This window comes from Phalacrocorax carbo, unplaced genomic scaffold (assembly GCF_963921805.1).
Source record: "Phalacrocorax carbo unplaced genomic scaffold, bPhaCar2.1 SCAFFOLD_36, whole genome shotgun sequence".
Taxonomy (NCBI): Eukaryota; Metazoa; Chordata; class Aves; order Suliformes; family Phalacrocoracidae; genus Phalacrocorax; species Phalacrocorax carbo.
The window spans coordinates 256,798-276,595 of NW_026990495.1; the positions used below are offsets into that span (position 1 = coordinate 256,798).

At 50.4% G+C, this 19,798-nt stretch overlaps 1 protein-coding gene across 1 annotated transcript; it reads right to left on the minus strand.

The window, feature by feature from the left end:
* Nucleotides 1-8,060: 8,060 nt before the first annotated feature.
* LOC135311279 (E3 ubiquitin-protein ligase RBBP6-like) lies at nt 8,061-19,587 on the minus strand. The gene is given in 13 exon segments (XM_064440406.1): nt 8,061-8,168; nt 8,170-9,238; nt 9,808-9,815; nt 10,071-10,247; nt 10,695-10,798; nt 11,548-11,720; nt 12,642-12,781; nt 13,272-13,368; nt 13,487-13,575; nt 15,412-15,456; nt 17,092-17,128; nt 17,879-17,978; nt 19,399-19,587. Coding segments are annotated over 13 exon segments (2,313 nt in total). The 5' UTR covers nt 19,565-19,587.
* Between the last annotated feature and the right edge of the window lie 211 nt (nt 19,588-19,798).

Here is a 19,798-nt window from a genome sequence, read left to right on the forward strand (position 1 = left end):
TATTGCAAATATGTCAAGAGAATTAGAAAAAGCCACTGATGAAAGTGCAGAGAGGATCACAGCCCTACACGAAGAAATCAAATTGTTATCACAAATGGTAAATATGGAACCGATTAGACCTAAACCAACTTTTACCAGCACAGGCCAGAGTATGTGCATTACTGAACAACAGTGTTTATGCTTTATAGGGTTTTTATGTAAATCAGGAGCAGAAAAAATGAAACTGCTAGAAACTAGATAAAGACTCACCTAAAAAGATCACATTGACTAAGGCAGGGATTACCCCTCAATCTAGGTGGGTGTTAAGGAGTTTCAGCAGGCTGTCCGCACAAAGGCTCTTTCCATTATTCTCCAGTTTTCTCCTTCCCTTGCTCTTTGTTCATTCAGAGTCGCCTCACCTACGCTGCTGCTGTGAGGTTCAGGGAGCAAATATTGCATGTCTTCCAACAGTCTAGTTGTCTCCTTAGATGACTCTTTAATTATATTTATATCTACCTTTTTGTACCTATCACTCTAAAACGTTCCTCATAAGACTATCCCTCGTAGAAACGTAACCTCATTGGACGCAGCTTCTACTTAGCGTATGGTCGCAGAGTGTTTTTTCTTGTTTATGAAACTTTACGATGTTTTACTGGATGCTGTGCCTGCATACAGCCAGTTCTCTAAGGAAGACGGGTTGGGAGTTGGTGCAAAGGAGCTGTGGCATACAGCTGCAAACTTCAGAGGAGAAGCGTGATGTACGGAAAAGCGACGCAAGTCACAGGTAGCTGATGAGAGAAATGCTGGCGCTGGGGAGGTGAGGAGCAAGGTTGTCCGTACAGTGTTGGACCTTAAGGGCCTGCTTTTCCTAACTGTCCAAGCCCCTTGAAGAAACACTCTGGATCAATATCAACGGAATATACATTTCTAAACTGAAAAGTCGTAAATATACCTTTTAAAATAATTTGTATTAGATGCTCTTTGTAATCTTCTTCCCCTACAAAACCTCTCCATTAGCTGCCTAAGTCTTGAGGATTTGAAGAAAATTAGAGGATGAGACATGGCTCATCAGTATTTTAAGGAGCCCCCCGGTGTATTGGGGCTGAGTCCATGAACCTCAGATACTGTCGGGACACTGAACAAACCTCTCAGGAAGTCAAAGTCAGAAGCAAAACCCAAAGTACCTTGAAGCATTAATGGGCCCCACTAAGGGCTGTTACCGACAAAGCCTCCCCATGGACTCTCTAGAGAAAGCAATTGGAGGCTGTGGTTATGGTTTGAAAAAATGCAAAATGCAGGCGTCCCTGATGGGGAGAAAACCCTTAGCTAGTTTCATGAAGCAGAAAGGCCAAGCCCTGACCAGAGCCCTTGGGAAAGTAGAGCCTGAAAACCTCACAGTGCAGATTCTCCTCCTGAGCCTTGGTGGCAGAGGCAACTGCCATAGCCAAGGGGACAAAGACTTTGGTTGATAGCCAAGGGGCGAAGACCTTGGTTTCGCTGGGCCTTTTAGCCTTGCAAGAGCCCTGAGCCTGCAGCCTGTCCTGCTGTCATGGTTCAGCCTCAGTCGGCAACTAAACACGCAGCCGCTCGCTCACTGCCCCCACCCTGTGGGACGCGGGAGGGAATCGGAAGAGCAAGAGCAAATAACAAAGCTTGTGGGTTGAGGTAAGAACAGTTTAACAATTACAATAAAATAATTAGAATAAGAAGAATGATTATGATAATAATAATAATAATGATAATATAACAGAGAGGAAAAGGGAAAAAGGGAAAAAAACAGAAACACAAACGATACAACCGCTCACCACCCGCCAACCGATGCTGCCCATCCCCAAGCTGCGATTCCTGCTTCCATCCCCTGGCCAGCCCCTCCCAGTTAACATACTGGGCATGACGTCACATGATATGGAATGTCCCTTTGGTCACCACTTTGAATCCGCTCCCTTGGCTGTGCCCCCTCCCCTCCCGGCCGCTTGTGCACCCGGCAGAGCATGGGAAGCTAGACAAGCCCTTGACTAGTACAAGCACTACCCAGCAACAACCAAAACATCGGTGTGTTACCAACATTGTTTTCATACCAAGTCCAAAGCACAGCACTGGGCCAGCTGCAGTGAAGAAAGTTAACTCTATCCCAGCTAAAACCATGACACTGGGAAGCCATCACGGGGCTGAGGAATCATTGCTGGCATGGAAAGCCATCATCGGGATGAGAAATCACCGTGGGGATGGGAATCCATCGTGGGGATGGGAAACCCTCACCGGCATGAGAAATCAGCACTGAGGACAGGAAATCAGCAGCAAGATGGGAAATCATTGAGACGGGCAGTTGCTGTGGCATGACGGGCACAACAGCAGCGACGGCCTCATTCACCGTCGCCCGCAGCGACAGCCTCATTCAACACCTTCCATCTGGCTGCCCTGCGAGGTCTTTTGAACTATCGTGATCAAGACAGTCTTATCCTGCTCTACCTCATTTGCCCATAAGGATAGTAAAGGAAGAAGCAGCTCCCAGAAGCTTCAGCAAAGAATTTGGCAAGGTCTTCTGGCCTGCTTCCATGGTCTCAGGACCCAGCCGCCCTGAAAAACCGGGCAATTGCTGAAGCACTGTCACTGGGGGAAAGGTAATCCTGGCAGGGGGAGACTGCGACCACCAACTCAATTGGGGGATGAAAGGACTACCCCGCCACTCCTCCTGAGCACGCGCAGTGAATGAAAATCACATTGTACCTTTAAACTTAAGCAGAGACTATATTGACCAATGGAAGAAGGGGATGCCCAGCCAGGTCAGTGGTTATGTATTAGGTAGGCGTGGTGTGTTAACTTTCATGTGTAAATGTGAAAAAGGAATTATGGTAGGTGTGCACGCCAGGAGGAATTCTCCCCCGCGCACCCGGTGCCGAATAAAGCAGTGCCAGCGCTTTAATACTCCCGGAGTTGAGGAGTTTTATTCCCGCTTGAAACGCAATAAACCTGCCTGGATTCACAGACCTGTGTGCACCTTGTTGGTATAAATGGATAGCGACATGAGCTCTGGAAAATGTACCCCAGCGTCTGCACCCACCGATGCCACTTAACCCTTGGGTGCAAAGGGGTGGCAGCTTGGGCTGCTGCCCAGGCACCCTGGCACTGATCTCTGAACCCATGTTTCACTTCAGCCTCAGGTGAGCTCGTAACGGTCCCTTGGGCAGGAGGAGCAGCTCGTTACAGCACTGCGGCGCTGCAACGCTCAGCCTGGCTCACAAGTCAGCTAACAAGGCCTGGTGCTGCAGGAAACAGTTGGCAATATTTATTGTGTGCTCCTAAACGGATCCTACTCAGAGGCTCACGTGACCACATCTCTGATCAAACTTGCCCCGAGTATGAAAACTCCCACTGAAGCTTTTCCTGCTTCATCGCTTTGCTCCAGCTCAGTATTGAGTCAGGAGTCGCTTTCTGCCTGCTAAGGGAGCAAGTTGTGTGCGGATGCACTGAGGGGGATGTATGGGGGTTCCAGTCCCCACTATCATTTTTGCAAGACCCTCACTCAGCCCAGCACCGCATCAGCTAAGAGTCGCTCCTGTGCTTGGCTGCCTGCTTTGCTAAATACGACAGCTCAGATGTGCAGGCGAGTGGCTTGTACCAGCACGCAGGAGAGACTGCAGGCGGGAAGGGAAGCGGCTCGTGCCACCACAGCCCGTCTCCTGGCATGCTCTCCTCCAGCAATGTCCCCCAGTGGGAGTCGCGAGGGGCCTCGGCCCCAAGGGCCTTCGGACAGGCATTTCACAGCCTGTCCTGTCCCCATCTCCCCATAGAGAGGCAGAAGGGTCTGCTCAAAGCATTCACGCCTGCGGCCAACTTTGCTGGCAGCAGCCTGCATTTACCTTATTTTAAGACTATCACCAGGCTGCACTTTCAGAGAGAGAGAGGTTAGCAGCCTCCCTGCCAGGCAGGGCTTTGGAGAGGCAGTGACGGGAGAGAGTGGTTTTGGCCATGCCAACGCCCCCAGGGGCTGTGAGGACCCCCAGTCTCTACCCAGGACAGCTGGGTACTCGAAGCAGGCTGCAGGCTGGCGGCTTTGCCTCGGGGTACGCTGTGGCAGCCCTGCCGGGGCAGGGGGTGCTGCCCATGAGCCCTGTGAGTCCTGAGGCTGAGGCAGAGCTTTGCCTGCAGCTCCTGTGCTGCCCCCGCCCCACGGAGCCCTTCAGCCCGCTCCCGCCGCCTCCTTGCAGAACACGCGCTTCCAGGGCCAGGAAAAGGAACCGCCCGGGTGTCTTTCGCGACGCTCGATGCCCCCCGGAGCCGCCGTGGGAGCGCGGCCGGGGGGTTCTGAGGCAGCTTTGCTCTCCTGGGGATGGGAGAGGGCGCCTGCTTCACCCCGGCACTTGGCGGGGGCCGCGGCCCCCCCTGAGCGGCACCAGCCGCCCCCTTCCCCCTCCCGGCGGAGCCCTGCCCCCCTGCCCCAGCCCCCCCGCGCAGCCCCGGGGCCGGGCGCGGAGCGGAGCGGGCGGCGGCGGCGGGGCGGGCCGGGGCGGGCGGCCGGGCCCGGCGGGGCCATGGGGGCCGCCCCGCGCCGAGCAGCCGCAGGAGCGCCGCGGAGGGGCCCGGCCCGGCCCGGCCCGGCCCGGCGGGGCCATCGGGGCCGCTCCGCGCCGCGGCGGCGGCTCCCGCTGCCGCTGCCGCTCGTGCCGTGCCGGAGGCGTGCGGGCGGCCTGGGGCTCCGCCTGGGGCCCGGGGCTGGCGGCGGGGGGCGGCGGGGCGGCGGCGGAGAGGAGCGGCGGGCAGCCGGCAGGTAGGGCTGCGCGGCCGCGCACATGTGCTCCGCGCTGGGGCGGCGGGACGGGGGGCGGCGGCGGCGGGGGATGGGGTGAGGGCTCAGGGCCGCGAGCCCCCCCCTCTCGGAGAGCGGCAGCGGGGCGGGCGGAGACCGCCGGAGCCGCCTGCGGAGCGGGGCTGGGAACGCGGCACCGCGCCGCGGGTGACCCTGCCCTCGGCAGCGGGGAAGAGCCGCTCCCGAGGCGGTCGCTGTCCCCCGGGAGCCCTCTCCCAGCCGGGGCAGCGCATGCAGCAGCCGGGATTCCGCCCGTGCCTGCGGCGGGGAAGGAGAGACGCCTCCGCCCGTGCGTGGGGCGCGTCGTGGGCTGCATCAGAAACGGGGCGGCTGCGGGTGCGGGTGGGAGAAGGGAGGGGGGTCGTTTCTAGCCGCATCTTGGGCGCAGAAGTGGAGTTGGGCGAGCTCTGGGTGCGCACGTGCGGGCTCACAGCGTAACCACCGTGGCTGTGCTTGGAAGGGAGCAACGTTTTCCTGGGTAAAAAAGTGGCTGTCGGCCGAGCCCAGAGAGTGGTGGTGACCGGAGCTAAACCCAGTTGGCGGCCGGTCACGATTGGGTTGCCAGGGCTCAGTTTTGGGGCCCCTCCTGTTTAGTGGCTTTGTCGGTGATGCGGCTGAGGGGCTCGAGTGCCCCCTCAGTAAGTTTGCAGGCGACAGCAAGTTGGGTGGGGGTGTAGGTCTGCTCAAGGGCAGGAAGGCTCTGCAGAGGGACCTGGACAGGCTGGATCGATGGGCTGAGGCCAGTTGTGTGAGGTTTAACAAGGCCAAGTGCCGGGTCCTGCCCTTGGGTCACCCCAACCCCAGGCAGCGCCCCAGGCCTGGGGCAGAGGGGCTGGGAAGTGCCCGGTGGAGAAGGCCCTGGGGGTGCTGGCTGAGAGCCGGCTGGGCATGAGCCAGCAGTGCCCGGGTGGCCAAGGAGGCCACCAGCCCCTGGGCTTGTGTCAGCACTGGGGTGGCCAGCAGGAGCCGGGCAGGGATGGGGCCCCTGTGCTCGGCCCTGGGGAGGCCCCACCTCGAGTGCTGGGCTCAGGTTTGGGCCCCTCGGGACAAGAAGGGCCTTGAGGGGCTGGAGCGTGTCCAGAGAAGGGCCACGGAGCTGGGGCAGGGTCTGGAGCACAAGTGTGCTGGGGGGCGGCTGAGGGGGCTGGGGGGGTTTAGCCTGGAGAAGAGGGGGCTGAGGGGAGCCCTTCTCGCTCTCTGCAGCTGCCTGAGAGGGGCTGGAGTGAGGGGGGGTTGGTCTCCGCTCCAGGGAAGAAGCAATGGGATGAAAGCAAATATTTAGCTTCAAGCTTTGTCAGGGGAGGTTTAGATTGTATATGAGGGAAAATGTCTTTACTGCAAGCGTGCTCAGGCATTGGCACAGGCTGCCCAGAGAGGTGGGCGAGTCACCATCCCTGGAGGTATTTAAAAGACGTGTAAGGCGTGGCACTTCAGGGCATGGTTTAGGAGACTTGGTAGTGTTGGGTTGACGGTTGGACTTGATGATCCTAGAGGTCTTTTCCAACCTTAACAGTTCCGTGATTCTATATTCAAGTATCACTCACCATGTTTTAAGTAGCTTGCAGTAAAATGGATGTTCTGGATTTGGGGATTTTTTGTAATGAATCTTCTTGACAATTGAAAAGTAAGCTGTTCAGGTGACCTAGTTGAAAAGAAAGCGATTAAGTAGAAAGAGAAAGGCTGAGCTGGTAATTTTTGCCTCTGAAAGGTCATGGTCATGAGAATGACTTTTGTGATGAGGCAGGTGCCACGGAAACACTGGTGGTCTTGTACCTAATCTTAGGGCTTTTCAAGGCTTCGGTGTCAAATACTACCATGTCATGCCATAGCAAAAAATATCAGCTGTGAGAAATAACAATTAATTCTTGCATTGGTGAACTCTGAAGGCTGCACTTGGAAGCAGCTCAGAAAAGTCTGGCTGCAAAAGCAATTCCCTAAAGTGCGGTGGTAGTTCCTCACTCAGTGCTGGTGCTGGCACACCAACATCTATTTAGAAGGTGAGATTTGATCTCCAGACGTAAGGTCTTACTTCATTTTTCTCCCTCAGGCAAGTGAAACAAGCAGCGCCTGTGAGGACGAATGGCCCTCTTCCATCTCTAACCAAATGGGCAATATTGCCCTGGCTCTCTGGGAGAATTTTGTTTAACCTTGACCACCACAGTTCCTGTCTGTGAGCAACAGCTGTGTCTTGTTCTCTTAGTCACACGAAGCACACATAAAACACGCGGCGCGACAGAACGTCAGCTGTGCACAGTGCAAACATAGAAGAGAACCCATGAGCCTAGTCTGAGAAAGAAATTCTGTATTTGCTTGTATCCTGCTGACTTCTAAATGCCTGCAAAGTGTTTCTTGGATGGGATTGCCTCTCTGGAGTAGGGCCTTCTGCCAGAGAGATCTAAAGGTAACGGATTTAACTAACTCCTCCGTTTTTCCCTTCTTTTTCTCCCTTCCTTTCTGTCTTTCCTGTGTGCCACTGAACTGTTTTCTCCTCTGTTCATGTAAAACTAGGTCTCATCTAATACTTTGCAGCTGTCGAGTCCTGAGCCAGTAAAGCACTGTGGGAAGTCAGCACGCTTCCAGCTGGCAGAGGGAAAGCTATACCCATTAGTGTCACAACGGGAAGGTGAGTGTATCTTTTCCCCCCCAAAGAGTATGAGTTGTGTAAGGTTTGCTCTAGTACCAAATTTAGTAATTCTAGAACATAAATCGGTAAATAACGGGATAGTAAGAGAATTAGGCAGTGGCAATGGCCCCAGGGCCCTAGCTTTTCTTTATACGCCTGTTAGTGTGCATAGTTAATGTGCATTCTGCTTTCACGGGGAGAAGGAGAGAGAGAGGACTCGTCAAGAGAGATGCAAGGCTTCCACCCTGCCTATGCCTACCCACAACCCAAAGCAGGTACAGTCAGAGCAAACAAGAAGGGAATAGCTGTGCTTTGTCTTTCACTGACTTTAATTAGTTCTAACTAACACTGAGTCTCCCCTCCTACTCCAGGAGTATTATTTTTCTTTTTTCCTACTTATTTTTGAGACATCTCTGTTAGCTCATGGTGAGACGCTAGTTAGAAATGTAACACAGACATGCCAGGGAACACGCGAGGCTAAAAGAGTGTTAACTTTATTGATGAACATGCGATTTGTGTTTATACAGGTGCGAGTAAACAAAGAGAACAATAGCCATGCAATTGCCCGTATTCCAGAAATGGCTCTAACTTGGCTGATAAGGCACTCCCCTTCTATCCTCCCAACTAGCAACTACTCGCTGCAGGACAGCATCAAAACACCCTCATCCTTTCAAGAGGAAGGTGTTTTAACACTGCCTGACTTTGGCTAGTCCTCCTTTGCCTTTTTCGCAGGAGGTTCCAGTCGAGGACATTTGTCACGACCCGTGTCCACCTTCTCGTTGGAACCTTCAGCTGGTTTTACTGTATTGTCCGTCTTAGGAGGAAGAGCCACTTCTACTTTCCGCTTGGCCTTGTCAGTCTTTGCTTTTGGCTTATCCTTCTCTTCTTCCTCCTTTTCAGACCCCAGTCTGAAAGCACTAGACTCTGTTTCCATAGGCTCATTTCTCACAGGGGTGGCATCGTCTCTGCTTGGGAGCCTGAAGACAGACTCCGCTGTAACACCTTCTGCTGCAGCTGCCTCTCTTGGTTTTCTCGCACCTTCCAACAACTCAGCATTTGGAAATCCTTCATTCCGGTGCTTTTTATCTTTATTGCCTTTCTTGTCTCCCAGTGGTTTTTCCACCTCTTTCTTTTTTGATGTTTCAGGATCTTTGATGCCACGGCTCTCCCTTCCACATGGTTTTTCAGGGTAATTTCCAGCTCTATGATGGTTTCTGTGCCTCTGCCCACCAGGATAATCCTGCCTACGTCCCTGAGCACATGGCAAATTCTCTCGTCTGGTGCCAGGTGGACCAAACCTACCTGGAGAAAAGTCCTCTCTGTTTTGTGGAGGTGGAGGTTGACAGCCAACAGCATAGCCCTTGTAAAACTTCTCACTCCGGTGTCTAGAGTTCCCTCGCCGTTCTCTGTATCTTTCCTTTCCAAATGGATCCCTCCAGTCACGGGATCTGCCCTCGTAAGCTTTCCTATCATATGGTGGAACCTCTCTGGACCTGTTAAAACACTCCCTTTCTCCTTCCCCTTGAGGTAGAGTCCGTTTAGTTGGAGACTGGCCCCTAAACACCGGAGACCTTGACCGTGAATGGTATCTTCTGTGCGGGGGTGACCTTAGCCTTGAATGGTGAGAGCCGCGTGACCTTGACCTGGAGCGATAGTTACGACTCTTCCCTTTGCCTCTTCTTGGATACGGCGGCGATCGCGGGGAGGAACGAGACTGGGAACGACTGAATGATCGAGAGTAGGAGTGAGTGGGGGAAGAACTGGATCTTGACTTGGTGTAGGTATACGAACTTCTACAGTAAGATGAAGCACTGCAGGGAGACTTGGACCTGAAAAAACCACACAGAAAAAGAAAGAAAAAAGAGTCACACTCCCCAGCATTTTCCTCTCAAATTTGGTTTGCTTTGTTTGGTTTGGGGTGGTTTTTTTTTATCCTCTCTCCATGTGTTTATGTAATGATGCTACTGCAAATTGCAGAACTTGTTAGCATGTAAAGTTTCTGCTTCCAAGCTTCTAGCCTGGCTTTCCACTTGATCCTATAATTATATTTAATTTTCGTATGTCATTACGGTTCCCCAGAAAGTGTTGGTTTTTGGCAGTCCCCTTGTCAGTCCTGTGCTGATGTTTTATTTTAAATAATCTTAGTGCAAGCACAGATCCCTTTGTTAAAGGCAATTCAAAGTAAGCCATTTCAAAATTAATTACCGCTAGTGTTCCCCACAGCTACCTGTGCGTACTTATTCATTGCAAATCAGCTGTTGCAGGAGTTACGTGTTACGGCCTCCTTTAACCAGGAGTAGTAGTACAGTTACCGGTAGTAATGCATTGAATTTCTGTGGGACACTTACAGTTCGCAGCCTGATCCGCCACCTGCTGAGCGAATTGTAGTGGCTCTCACTGGATGACCTGTTGCAGTGGGGAGGGAAAAAGAAAAAAATCCCATTCAGTTTATCTGAAGATAAGACTTTTAAAGGAATTCTAAAGTTAGCGTTACTTACCCGTTGTGGGTATTGATTGTCCTTGGGGGCCCAGACGACTCGGCAGTGCTGCTTGTCTTAGTAGCGGAACCTGACGGCCCTTGGCAAAAAACGGTTGGAAAGAGTTGGAAACGAAGCTCTGCTAAAAGACAAGGATCAGTGCCTATGCTGAAATCAAACTAACCTTCTCCTCCAACAACCCGCCGATTGGCTGAGAGGAAGGTTTAGAAAGGTTAGCGGCCGTCACCAGCGCGGCGGGAGGCCCGACAGTCAGGAGTGGTGGTGGAGGTGGTGGCGGTGGCGGCTGCTGCGGCTGCTGCTGCCGAGGGTAGCCAGTTCCATTTTGGAAGTTGTTCACAGCCTAGAGGCAGAAAAACACGGACAAAAAGGGGATAGGAAACTTCAGGAGGCACACAAACAAAAGGCTCCACAGAGGAACATCACTCGCCTGTTCCTGTAAATGCTATCAATCCTAAAATAAATCAGCAGGCAGGGGTAGGAACACATCGCATTAAGCGCCGGCATTAATGACTGGTAACTCAGGGTGTCTGTATTTAAAGCACTTCAGTGTCAACACCGAATTTGAAAGGGAGGCAATCATGTTAAAACTGTGACCTGAATTTGCCAGACTGTCTCTAAGGAGTTGTAAGCTTCTGTAACAAGGGATCATGCACTGGAGGAGTAAATAAATGTAGCCTTGTTCAATTTAGCCCTGCTTCAGGAGCCGTCGATTCATGTTTTCTTCCCTTTCAGCTTTTCAGGAATAGACTTCTCTTACAAGCAGTTCACGGAAAAGCCATCACGTTACCTGGCGTAGGATCTTGTTGGCAGCTAAAGCATCAGGAGAAACATCGCTCTGATGACACGTTGGGCAGGTATGATCCTCAGAATCCAGTAACGCTGTTCTAATACCTGTGTGCAATTAGAGTCGTCAAAATAGATTTTAGCCAAACTAAGGACATTTTGGGGGTTCTCATCAGTTAGAAAACCATGTATATGATTAATGGGTGAAGATGATCTTGAATTGGGAACATGAAGCTCAAGTTCAGTAGCCTAATAATTTTCTAGTATGCAGCCAATAACGGTACAGCCCTGATGTTTCACTCCTGTAACATCTGGAGGTGTGGAGTAGGCGGTGTCTTGATGTCTTGACTCACCTTTTTTCCACTCTCTAGTACAGTGAGAAGTCACCAACCTCAGGGCTAGTGAATAAAAGAGACCTCAAAAACCCGTTAGCGGGTTTGAGTTCTGAAGGTTTCAGCCAACTCTCCCGTGGAGGAGAATGTGCATTAAATGCCCAAGTACCCGATTGCTGCAGACCACAGGAAGTCACCAGCGTTGGCTCTGTAATTTTGTAGGAGGGAAAGGGCTGTGGACAAACGAAATGCATTCGCTATCTAATAGTGTCATCACCAGCGCAGTTACGCCCTCTTCTCATACTCGTCCTTCCACGTGCGAAGGGGATTTAACGAGATACATAAAAAGGAGGAAAAAGCTTTCGGCCTTTCTTTTGCCCTTTATAGGAGAAGAGTCCTTTCCTATTCAGGCTGGGCTTAAGTACTACATAGAACCGGTGACACAGTAATTTCCTGATCTCCTGTTTCTGCTTTCAGAGGATCAGAGGTGATGTTTTGAATTAACAGCCATGGGGTCACACTTACATTCGTCACAATAACTGTTTCCACAGCAGGGAATAACAGCTGCGTCGGTCATTATATCTTTACAAAGGGGACACAGGAGCTCATCTGGAATAGGCTCATCGGAGGGGGAGGAGGAGGCCGGCTCTTCCGGTAGAAAGGGAGGCTTTTCCTTCTTTCCTCTGGCATAAGCTTCCCTGGAGGGGGGTGGGGAAGGAGAGAGCAAAAAGTTAAAGGTGGGTCAAGGAGAACTTTTCCAAGCTTTGGCTTTTCTCAGGGGAAGAGAACAGGTGGAATTCTTCTCACTCCACATTCGCCTTCTAAAACGTAGGCCGCTAGTTGAAACTCCTTTTCTACAGCCACAGGATGAGAAGAGGGAGGGGGAACAATTTTCCTGCTGCAGACCTCTCCCATTCATTGGGTCAATGGAGAAATCAGCTCAGACTAGGCAAATAATTCTTTGACAGCTAGAAATCGTGTGAAATGAATCCCACCTCTCCTCTGTTGCCAGAGGGTAAAAGTAAATGGCAGGCTGAGGATCAAGTCAGTCTCCGAGTAATTAAGTTTTGGAAATGGAAGAAGTCTATGTTAGAGCTTCTACCAAAGGAGGTCCATGGCAGAACACCAGAAGTGCCACCGAGTGCATTTTAGAGCAGCCGCTCTTGTCAGCACACAGTAGTATTTTCTTAGTTTATAGCAACAGGAAAACTGCAGCCTCTTTCACACAGGGGAGGTGATAAAAGTCAGAGGGGGAGGAAACCTCACTCCCACAGCAACTTGTTAACTTTTGCAAGGAGCCTTTGCAGCATCGGACAGAAGCAAAATGTGCTTTCAAAGAGAACGACTCCACTGCAAACACCTCGGAAACCTTTTGCAGAAATACTGATTCTTAGCATGCCACAAGTTTAAGCAGCTTCCAGGGGCATGAACAGGAGGAGCGTCCTATTTTAGGGCCTTGGGATTAGAAAGTATCACGGGTGTTAAGGTTAAGATGCAATGCCAGTGCTTCCTCCCCTGTAACTAGAGGTGCTGGCCCACTCGGCTGCATTGCCGCCCAGGCATTGACGCACGGTTCCTCTCCTTCGCTCCTGGGTCAGTCCCGTTAGTCCCATACTTACGCATTAATAATTGGTATGGCATATTTTCCCGTGCTGGTCAGCATAGCACCCTTTGTGTTGGGATCTTTCACCTCCACCATGAAACTCCTTGGAATGCCCGTGCTCCTCCTAATTCTGGGAACAGGCTCAAAAGTCTTGTCCTGGTAGGAAAAGAAATGCAGGCGTATCTCAAGACCCACACTTAAAACGACATCTCCGTGATTGTTGTTAAATGGCAGGGACGCTCAGCCAGAGGCTTGTGTCATTACACCAGGCAGATATCCAATAGATGGGGCCAGCAGAAACATCCTGGTTTTGTACGAAATACTAAAAACTGTGAAGTGTCTTTAGAAAGGGTTCAAACCCAAAATAAATTTCCAGTCATATTGAAATACAGAAAAATATGCATGAAAGTTGACAGAGAAAGGTCTCTGGCTATGTTTGTTGTGGTGGCCTGGAAAAAAGAAAATTTTGCCTTGATAATTGCAGGTGTCCCTTGAATTTTGAAGGGCTTTGCAACTTTGCCATGTAACCTCTCTATTTCACCCCAAGAGAAACACGTCTTAATATGCGTGTTCATGTATCTGTTACCTCACTGCCAAGGTAAAAAACAAAACCGAAGTAACACCAGAAGTCCCCCCCCAACCTTACCCCGTTTGTTGGGCAGTTCTTTATATAGTGGCCAGGTTTTCCACAACGAAAGCAAGTATATGATGGCGGAGGTAGACCCAGGCTGTTCTTCATGTAACTAGAAGGTTTTTGGGAGAAAAAGAAAAAGGGGTGCATGTATCTCTCTTGTTAAAGCAACCATCTCTAGCATTCCTCCGTAATCGTTGGGGAACAGATCTGGCGTTATCAACACTTACTTGATTGGATCATATGCACGGCAAGACTGTATCATCATCGCTTTTATTTTGTCTTCTTCGGAAGCGCTGGCTTCAGCCAGACTGGCAGTCTGTGTAACAGGCCGTTAGTCGACACACACGTTAGAAACACTTTAGAGCCCCTGCTAACTTCTTCGTGTTAAGTGAGCTAACTACGGTAAGCAAAACCTGCAGGTTTCTCCAGCTGGCCGTGTCCTTTTACCATGCAAATTGTAATACAAGCCTTACGCAGAACTAGATCTTCATATGAAGGAAACCAGCTGATTTCTTGGTTTTTGAAGTACTATTTGTTCAAACGTTTTAATTACACACTAGTGCAGATACCATCAGGGTCTAAGGGAGGGACTGTACATTCTTTGGACCGTCCAGCACCAAGCCTTCAGATCAGCCACTCCTGTCTTTGCTTTTAGGTGCATTCCTTCGCAAGAGCAACCAACTACTTTCAGCATTTTATTAAATGGTTGTTTCCTATACACAGTTTTTCCTCAACTGTAACATAATGCAGATCGACACCTATGAAATCATTTCCATTAACCGTGACAGAAAACTTCACAGACACTTGACTGATTTGCTTGAACCCAAGAGATGTACAAGACACGTCCAAAACCCACAAAACATTTCTAGGGATAGGCGAAAGTTCAAATATGGCATTTCGTACATAGCAGTAATAAACCAGAGGACTTTTTACAACACATTGACTCCCTGCTGAGCCAGTCTGCGCTAAAGAGGGTAGAGTAAGTCACAGTTTTGAGCTGCTCTGAGGTGTTGTTCCTGTATTGTTCTGAAATACTTCAATGTTCTCAAAAGCTTCAATGTGTGCACCTCTTGGACGGCTTCTCACATTTTAGAGTAAAACTTCACCTAAGTTTACAGAACCAAGGACACGTTTAGGGACAGCACTAATGCAGACCAGTTTCTTCTGGTGGCTACCTTCCAAATGAATTATTTTTTCCAATATTTTTGCCACGTGTCCACAATTTCATGTCTGTGGTGAGAGAGGGAAGAAGTGGCTAGTGGGGAGAGGTTTCTCTGTCTTGGGAATGAACTCCAGCCTTTCTTTACAGAAGAAAGAACGAGCTCCTTTGCCTTAGGCCCTGCCTTCTCTGAGCTTTGTAACTTTAAAGCCCAGGCACTGAATTGGCTAGCACTACGCCTTCTCACAAGGCGCAATGACTAGTGCTTTCCCAGCCAAAGTTACACATTCCCGGGCAAAAACCGCCAGCAGCTCCACAGCAAAACGCGGCGTGGCAGGAGTTCCAGAAGGTCACCTCCGCCAGCATGCCACACACAGGCGTGGGTGTGTTCCTAGACACGGTTAGGGACATAATCACAGCGTACACAGTCTGCGTTCAAGGAAATCAGATTGTGTTGCCCACTGTATCTATGCGACAGCTGATGAAATTGTGCAGCGGTCAAAGAATGGATCTGCAGCTCTGAGGACTAGAAATTCAGAAATAGCCCTGCAATTGTCCGTGTTCCAGGCACGCCTCTAATTTGGCTGCTCCACACCCCCTGGAATGTCCGTCCCTTACAGCCAGTGACATGCTTCTGTAAAAATAGCGCTCCTCCCCAAAGCAGAACTAACGGAATGTATGAAAAAGGGCAAACAGCCTCTGAAGTGCTTCTCCTTTGTGTCTTGAAGATGAGCACTAGTGCAACGTGACGTTGGTGCTGGTAAGGTTCTCCCCTTCTATCTCCCCAAAGTGGCAACTGCTCTTTACAGGAGAGGATCAAAGCATACACACATTTTAAGGTTAACATAAATACTTGACATTATTAAGAATTAAAGTAAAGCATTGTTCGCATTACAACAGTTATACAGCTCTGGATCACAGTGCAAGATTTAAAAATATGAAGCAAACACTTTTTTTTTTTTTTTGAAGTATTTGGTAAGAATATAGATATACCTGAATAAGCTGGGACAGAGAAGCAGATGCAGAGGAGTCATCCATCTGTTCACAAAAAATTAAACACATATTCAAGTTGTACAGTCCAAACATAGCAATAGTTAACCTCTACCGTAGTCTGAAAGTCTGCACGATGCGCTCCGAGTGTGACTGCAAGAGGCATTTCCGACCTCGTGTCATTTGCATTAGCTCAAGGCAAAGTCCAAAGCTACACCAGCTTAAGAGTGCCCGTGCGGTTAATGAGAAGAAACTAGACTAACCAGACCCGCTTGAGATCAGCTTGTTGCTCCAGGGTATCTCAGAGAGGGAACCTTGTCAAATGGGTCAGGAAGGGTAACTGATGTACTGTTCAGCACGTTTGCCCAACGGCCACCTTCCACGGCCCTCCAGCCCTGGGTCTTTTTTTGTTTCCTTTATATTTCTACTGAAGTATTTCCTGCCAGTCCCTCCAACCAGTCAGTTAGAACCAACACCTCCATGAAACTTGTTTGCCACCCTAAGGCAATACTGCAGAAGAACTGGGGAGGGGCGGGGACACGACTCGACAACCCCCAACCCCCAAATAATCCAAAATCCAGAATCGACAGTCAATGTATGAACTGCCATTTCAAACGGAAGACTAATCAGAAACTAAAGAGAACTAAAGAAACTGAACAGAAGACTAAATCAAAATCCAGGCTATTACCAGTCAAGCATTTCCTTCTGTTACTTATTTATATTTCAGCAGCAGAAGGACAGTGTTTTCCAACCTGATGAAAAATGCCCCACAAAGGTCCCAGGCTCTAACCTTGCGCCAAAATTTGTACACTGGGTTTCAGGTATTTTCATTTGCAGACAAGCTATTAGATGAAGCTGCTGCATCAGAGAAAGCGGGAAGAGCAAATGCAGAACTTTAGAATACCACTTTGTGTAGCAACGATATTTACATTCAGGGCAATCTGTTAAAGACATTCATGTACTTGGAGGAGCCCAAACAATATCACTGCAAATAAACAGTTCCAGGAACAAATACCCAGGTATTCAAAGGCACGGAAAGGACTCGTTTAGCTGCCCAGAACTGTCCTCAGAACGTAGGGCGTATGTCAGTTTTAGTTTTTGTTTGAACCCCCACGTCAAAGCCAGAAACAGTACCAAGTTTAACAACAATGGTTTCTCGGTGTTTTTTATGAACGTTTTCAAAAACTGTTGGGCAAAGCAAGCAAAAACCGAAGCTAAGTGATAGAAGGTGAAAATGGCAAAAATACACTCCGGAGCATTTTCATTGCAAGAAACACAAAGCGCACAAGCAGCTACGCCAACAGACACGTTACTAGCTGTAGACAGACAGATGGAGAGCACGGCACCACGTCCAGTTGTGCAAACCTTGAACCTACATCGCCTATAACCAATCGTACCTTATCTGTACAACACAAAGCCATTCAGGAAATAGCCTCGCATATTCAGGATGAAATACAATGCGTGACTGGGCACAAATACCAATAGTCCCATTAGAACTGTGCAAATGATGGCATTACGCAGTTCTTACTATGCTGAATCAAATCCATTGTCTTTGCAGCATAGGCTATGTTTTACTGGAAGAAATTATATGAAGCTACTGTTTGGAAAATTTCATACAAGGCTACGTTGTTCAGAATTCAGTGCAGTGTGCAGAAAAAGGTGTGACCCTGTGCTTTTACATACTGCTTTTGGTGTTGCGCTCACTGGCTCCGTTCGACTTCTGGAAGGAGAAAGAAAGGAAGGTGATCAGAGCTTAAAATAGAGCACTTGTGCCCCACATCAAGCAGTGAAACAGGTTATAAAACCTGCCCATCAGGACATTGTTCGGATAATCTAGTGAATGTGGCCATCTATTCATACACATAAACTGTTCCCATTCTCAAATTCTCACATTCAGTGCAACTAAAAAAAACCCCAAAATCCCAAAATGACCACAACAATCCTGTAGGCAGGATCACGTTTGAGTAGCTGTAATCTCAACCAATACACCCCAGATCTGGGGCCTCAGAGTACCTGCCATATCCTGCCTCCTCCCGCAAATGCAGGAAATAGCCAAACACTGACAATCGGGCTCCTCTGGGATGGGAACAAATTCTAAGCGTACACTACGGTGCGTATCTGTCTTTACTCTGAAAGCAATACAAGCAAGCCCGTAGCATAAGGCATCTCTCCACCTGGAGGAAACAGCATCTACAGCTCGGGTCTCAGAACAATCAAGCCCAAGAACAAACCCAACAGAATCATCTTAGAAGTTACCGTTGTTGGAGCCTGAAGCCCATGTCCCAGCAGGCCTAAAAAGGTCAGTCTGCTTTGGGACAGGTCCATTGAAACCTACCCCAGGACAACAAAAACTAACAGCCGCTTTAACAAGGGAGATGCAGTTGGAACGCCACTGGTAAACTAATATCCATTAAACCAGTGACCTCACTGAACCCCCTAGCAAAGACTACACCGCTTTACGGATACTCACGTAACAGAGGTTCTGCTGGTAGCTTTAACTCCTCCAGCAGGGATCCTTCTGACAATTACCGAGGAGTTCCTCGGAATCAGGGCGTCATCATCTGTGTATTCTGAAAACAACATCAGTACAGAAAAAAGCAGTAGTCAGTTTGTAAGAACGTATATCAGTATGTCATTACACAGCACTTCAGAGAATCCCTTTACAGAGAGAAAAGCAACCTTTTATAGGTAACACCGACTTTTATCGTCTCAACACACTCAACAAATGCAGATCAAATTAAAAGGAGGCACAGGCTTTTTGAAGGGACTTCTGCCTTTGCAGAACATGACTCCATGGGCAGATATTCCACTGATATTTAAAATCCTGTTTTCTTTTCGCTTAGGTTAGCATTGCTTCTGTTACTAGATCTCCATTATGGAAAGTTACAGTCCCGGAACTGTAAAAGGTTAGAGTGCTCAGAAAAATCTGAGCAAGTCGGCCATCTTCACTCAAGCTCCACTTTGTTCTTTCCAAGATCAGGTCAACATTTAGTCAGGGCTCCTGCACGGGCAAGGTTATAAAAGAACAGTACTCTGTGTGCACGTGTAAGGATTCCAGAGATGGGAAGCACAAAAACACCCGCCACAAGTGCCCCATCCCCCCCCACTGGGGCAGGATGGGGCAGCTCACACGCTGGCATCGCAGGGCCACCCGTACTGGCTGCATCCCTTCCCCTTGGGCAGGAAATTCAGCTCCCTGCAAAAACAATGCTTGGGAAGGGAAATGTGGGCATGGGAAACCGTTGGGATAGGAAACCATCACGGGTCTGAGAAATCACTGTGGGGATGGGAAACCCTCACCGGGTTGAGAAATGAGCATTGAGGACAGGAAACCATCAGCAGGATGGGACGTCATTGAGACGGGCAGTTGCTGTGGCATGAGAAATGAAACCCTGGCAGGGCTGGCTGAGGCAGGTGCTGGTGGAATGATCGCCATGGGGACAGAACCCCAGAACACTCTTTGCCCCAGACAAACCCCACACTGACCCGCCGCCATGGCAGGTACAGCAGCAGGCTCCTGCTCCTCGTGGTGCTCCTGCCCTCCGGGTAACCCCCCAAGGGGCTCTGCCCACCAGTATCTCACCCCACCACCCCTCTTTGCTTCCCCCAACAGAGAGGTTCCCTCTGCAGCTGCCGACGGCATCGGAGGTGTTCGACATGCGCTTCACCACCACGGCCATGCCGCCACCGGTCAGTGCCTGTGTGCTGCCCTCTGCCCCAGGGCTGCCGGTGTCCGGTGAGCCTGCCCGGCTCCACACCGTCACCTACCAGCGGGGCCAGCCCACCGTCTGGCAGGTGGTGCCAGGGCCCCTGGGGGCGCCGGGGCAGGTGGTGCAGGGCCCCTGCGGGTTGTCGCTTTCCACAGTGGTGCAGGTCCCCGCTGGGGTGCAACTCCCTACTGGGGTGCTGCTCCCCCCTGCAATGCAGCTCCCCGCCGGGGTGCAGCTCCGCACTGGTCCCCGAGGCCCCGCGCCCGCCGCCCCCACGCACCTTCTTTGGTCTGGGCGTTGGAGATCTGCAGGTCGCTCCTGGTCGCCTTCAGCTTCTCGCGGCCCATGATCTGGCGCTTGAGGTCGCGCAGGGTGATGTGGAGGCCGCTGAAGGTGACCGTATCATAGTTCAGCCTGGAGAAGAACTTGTAGTGGACACAGGACATGGTCGGGGCCAGGCGGTGCCTGCTCTGGGATGGCGCCTACTGCAGCACGCGGTGTCATGGTCCTCTTATATGCTCAGCACATTATGAAGAAAGTCCTGCATCATGTGGGTGTGGCAGCCCCGCCCTCGTTGCCCTAATGCCGAGTGGCCCTTAGGGGAGGGGGTTCCAGCAGCCTGCTGTCCTGTCACCCCCCAGGTCTGTCGCTGCCCGGTGTCCTGTCACACCCCGAGGTCT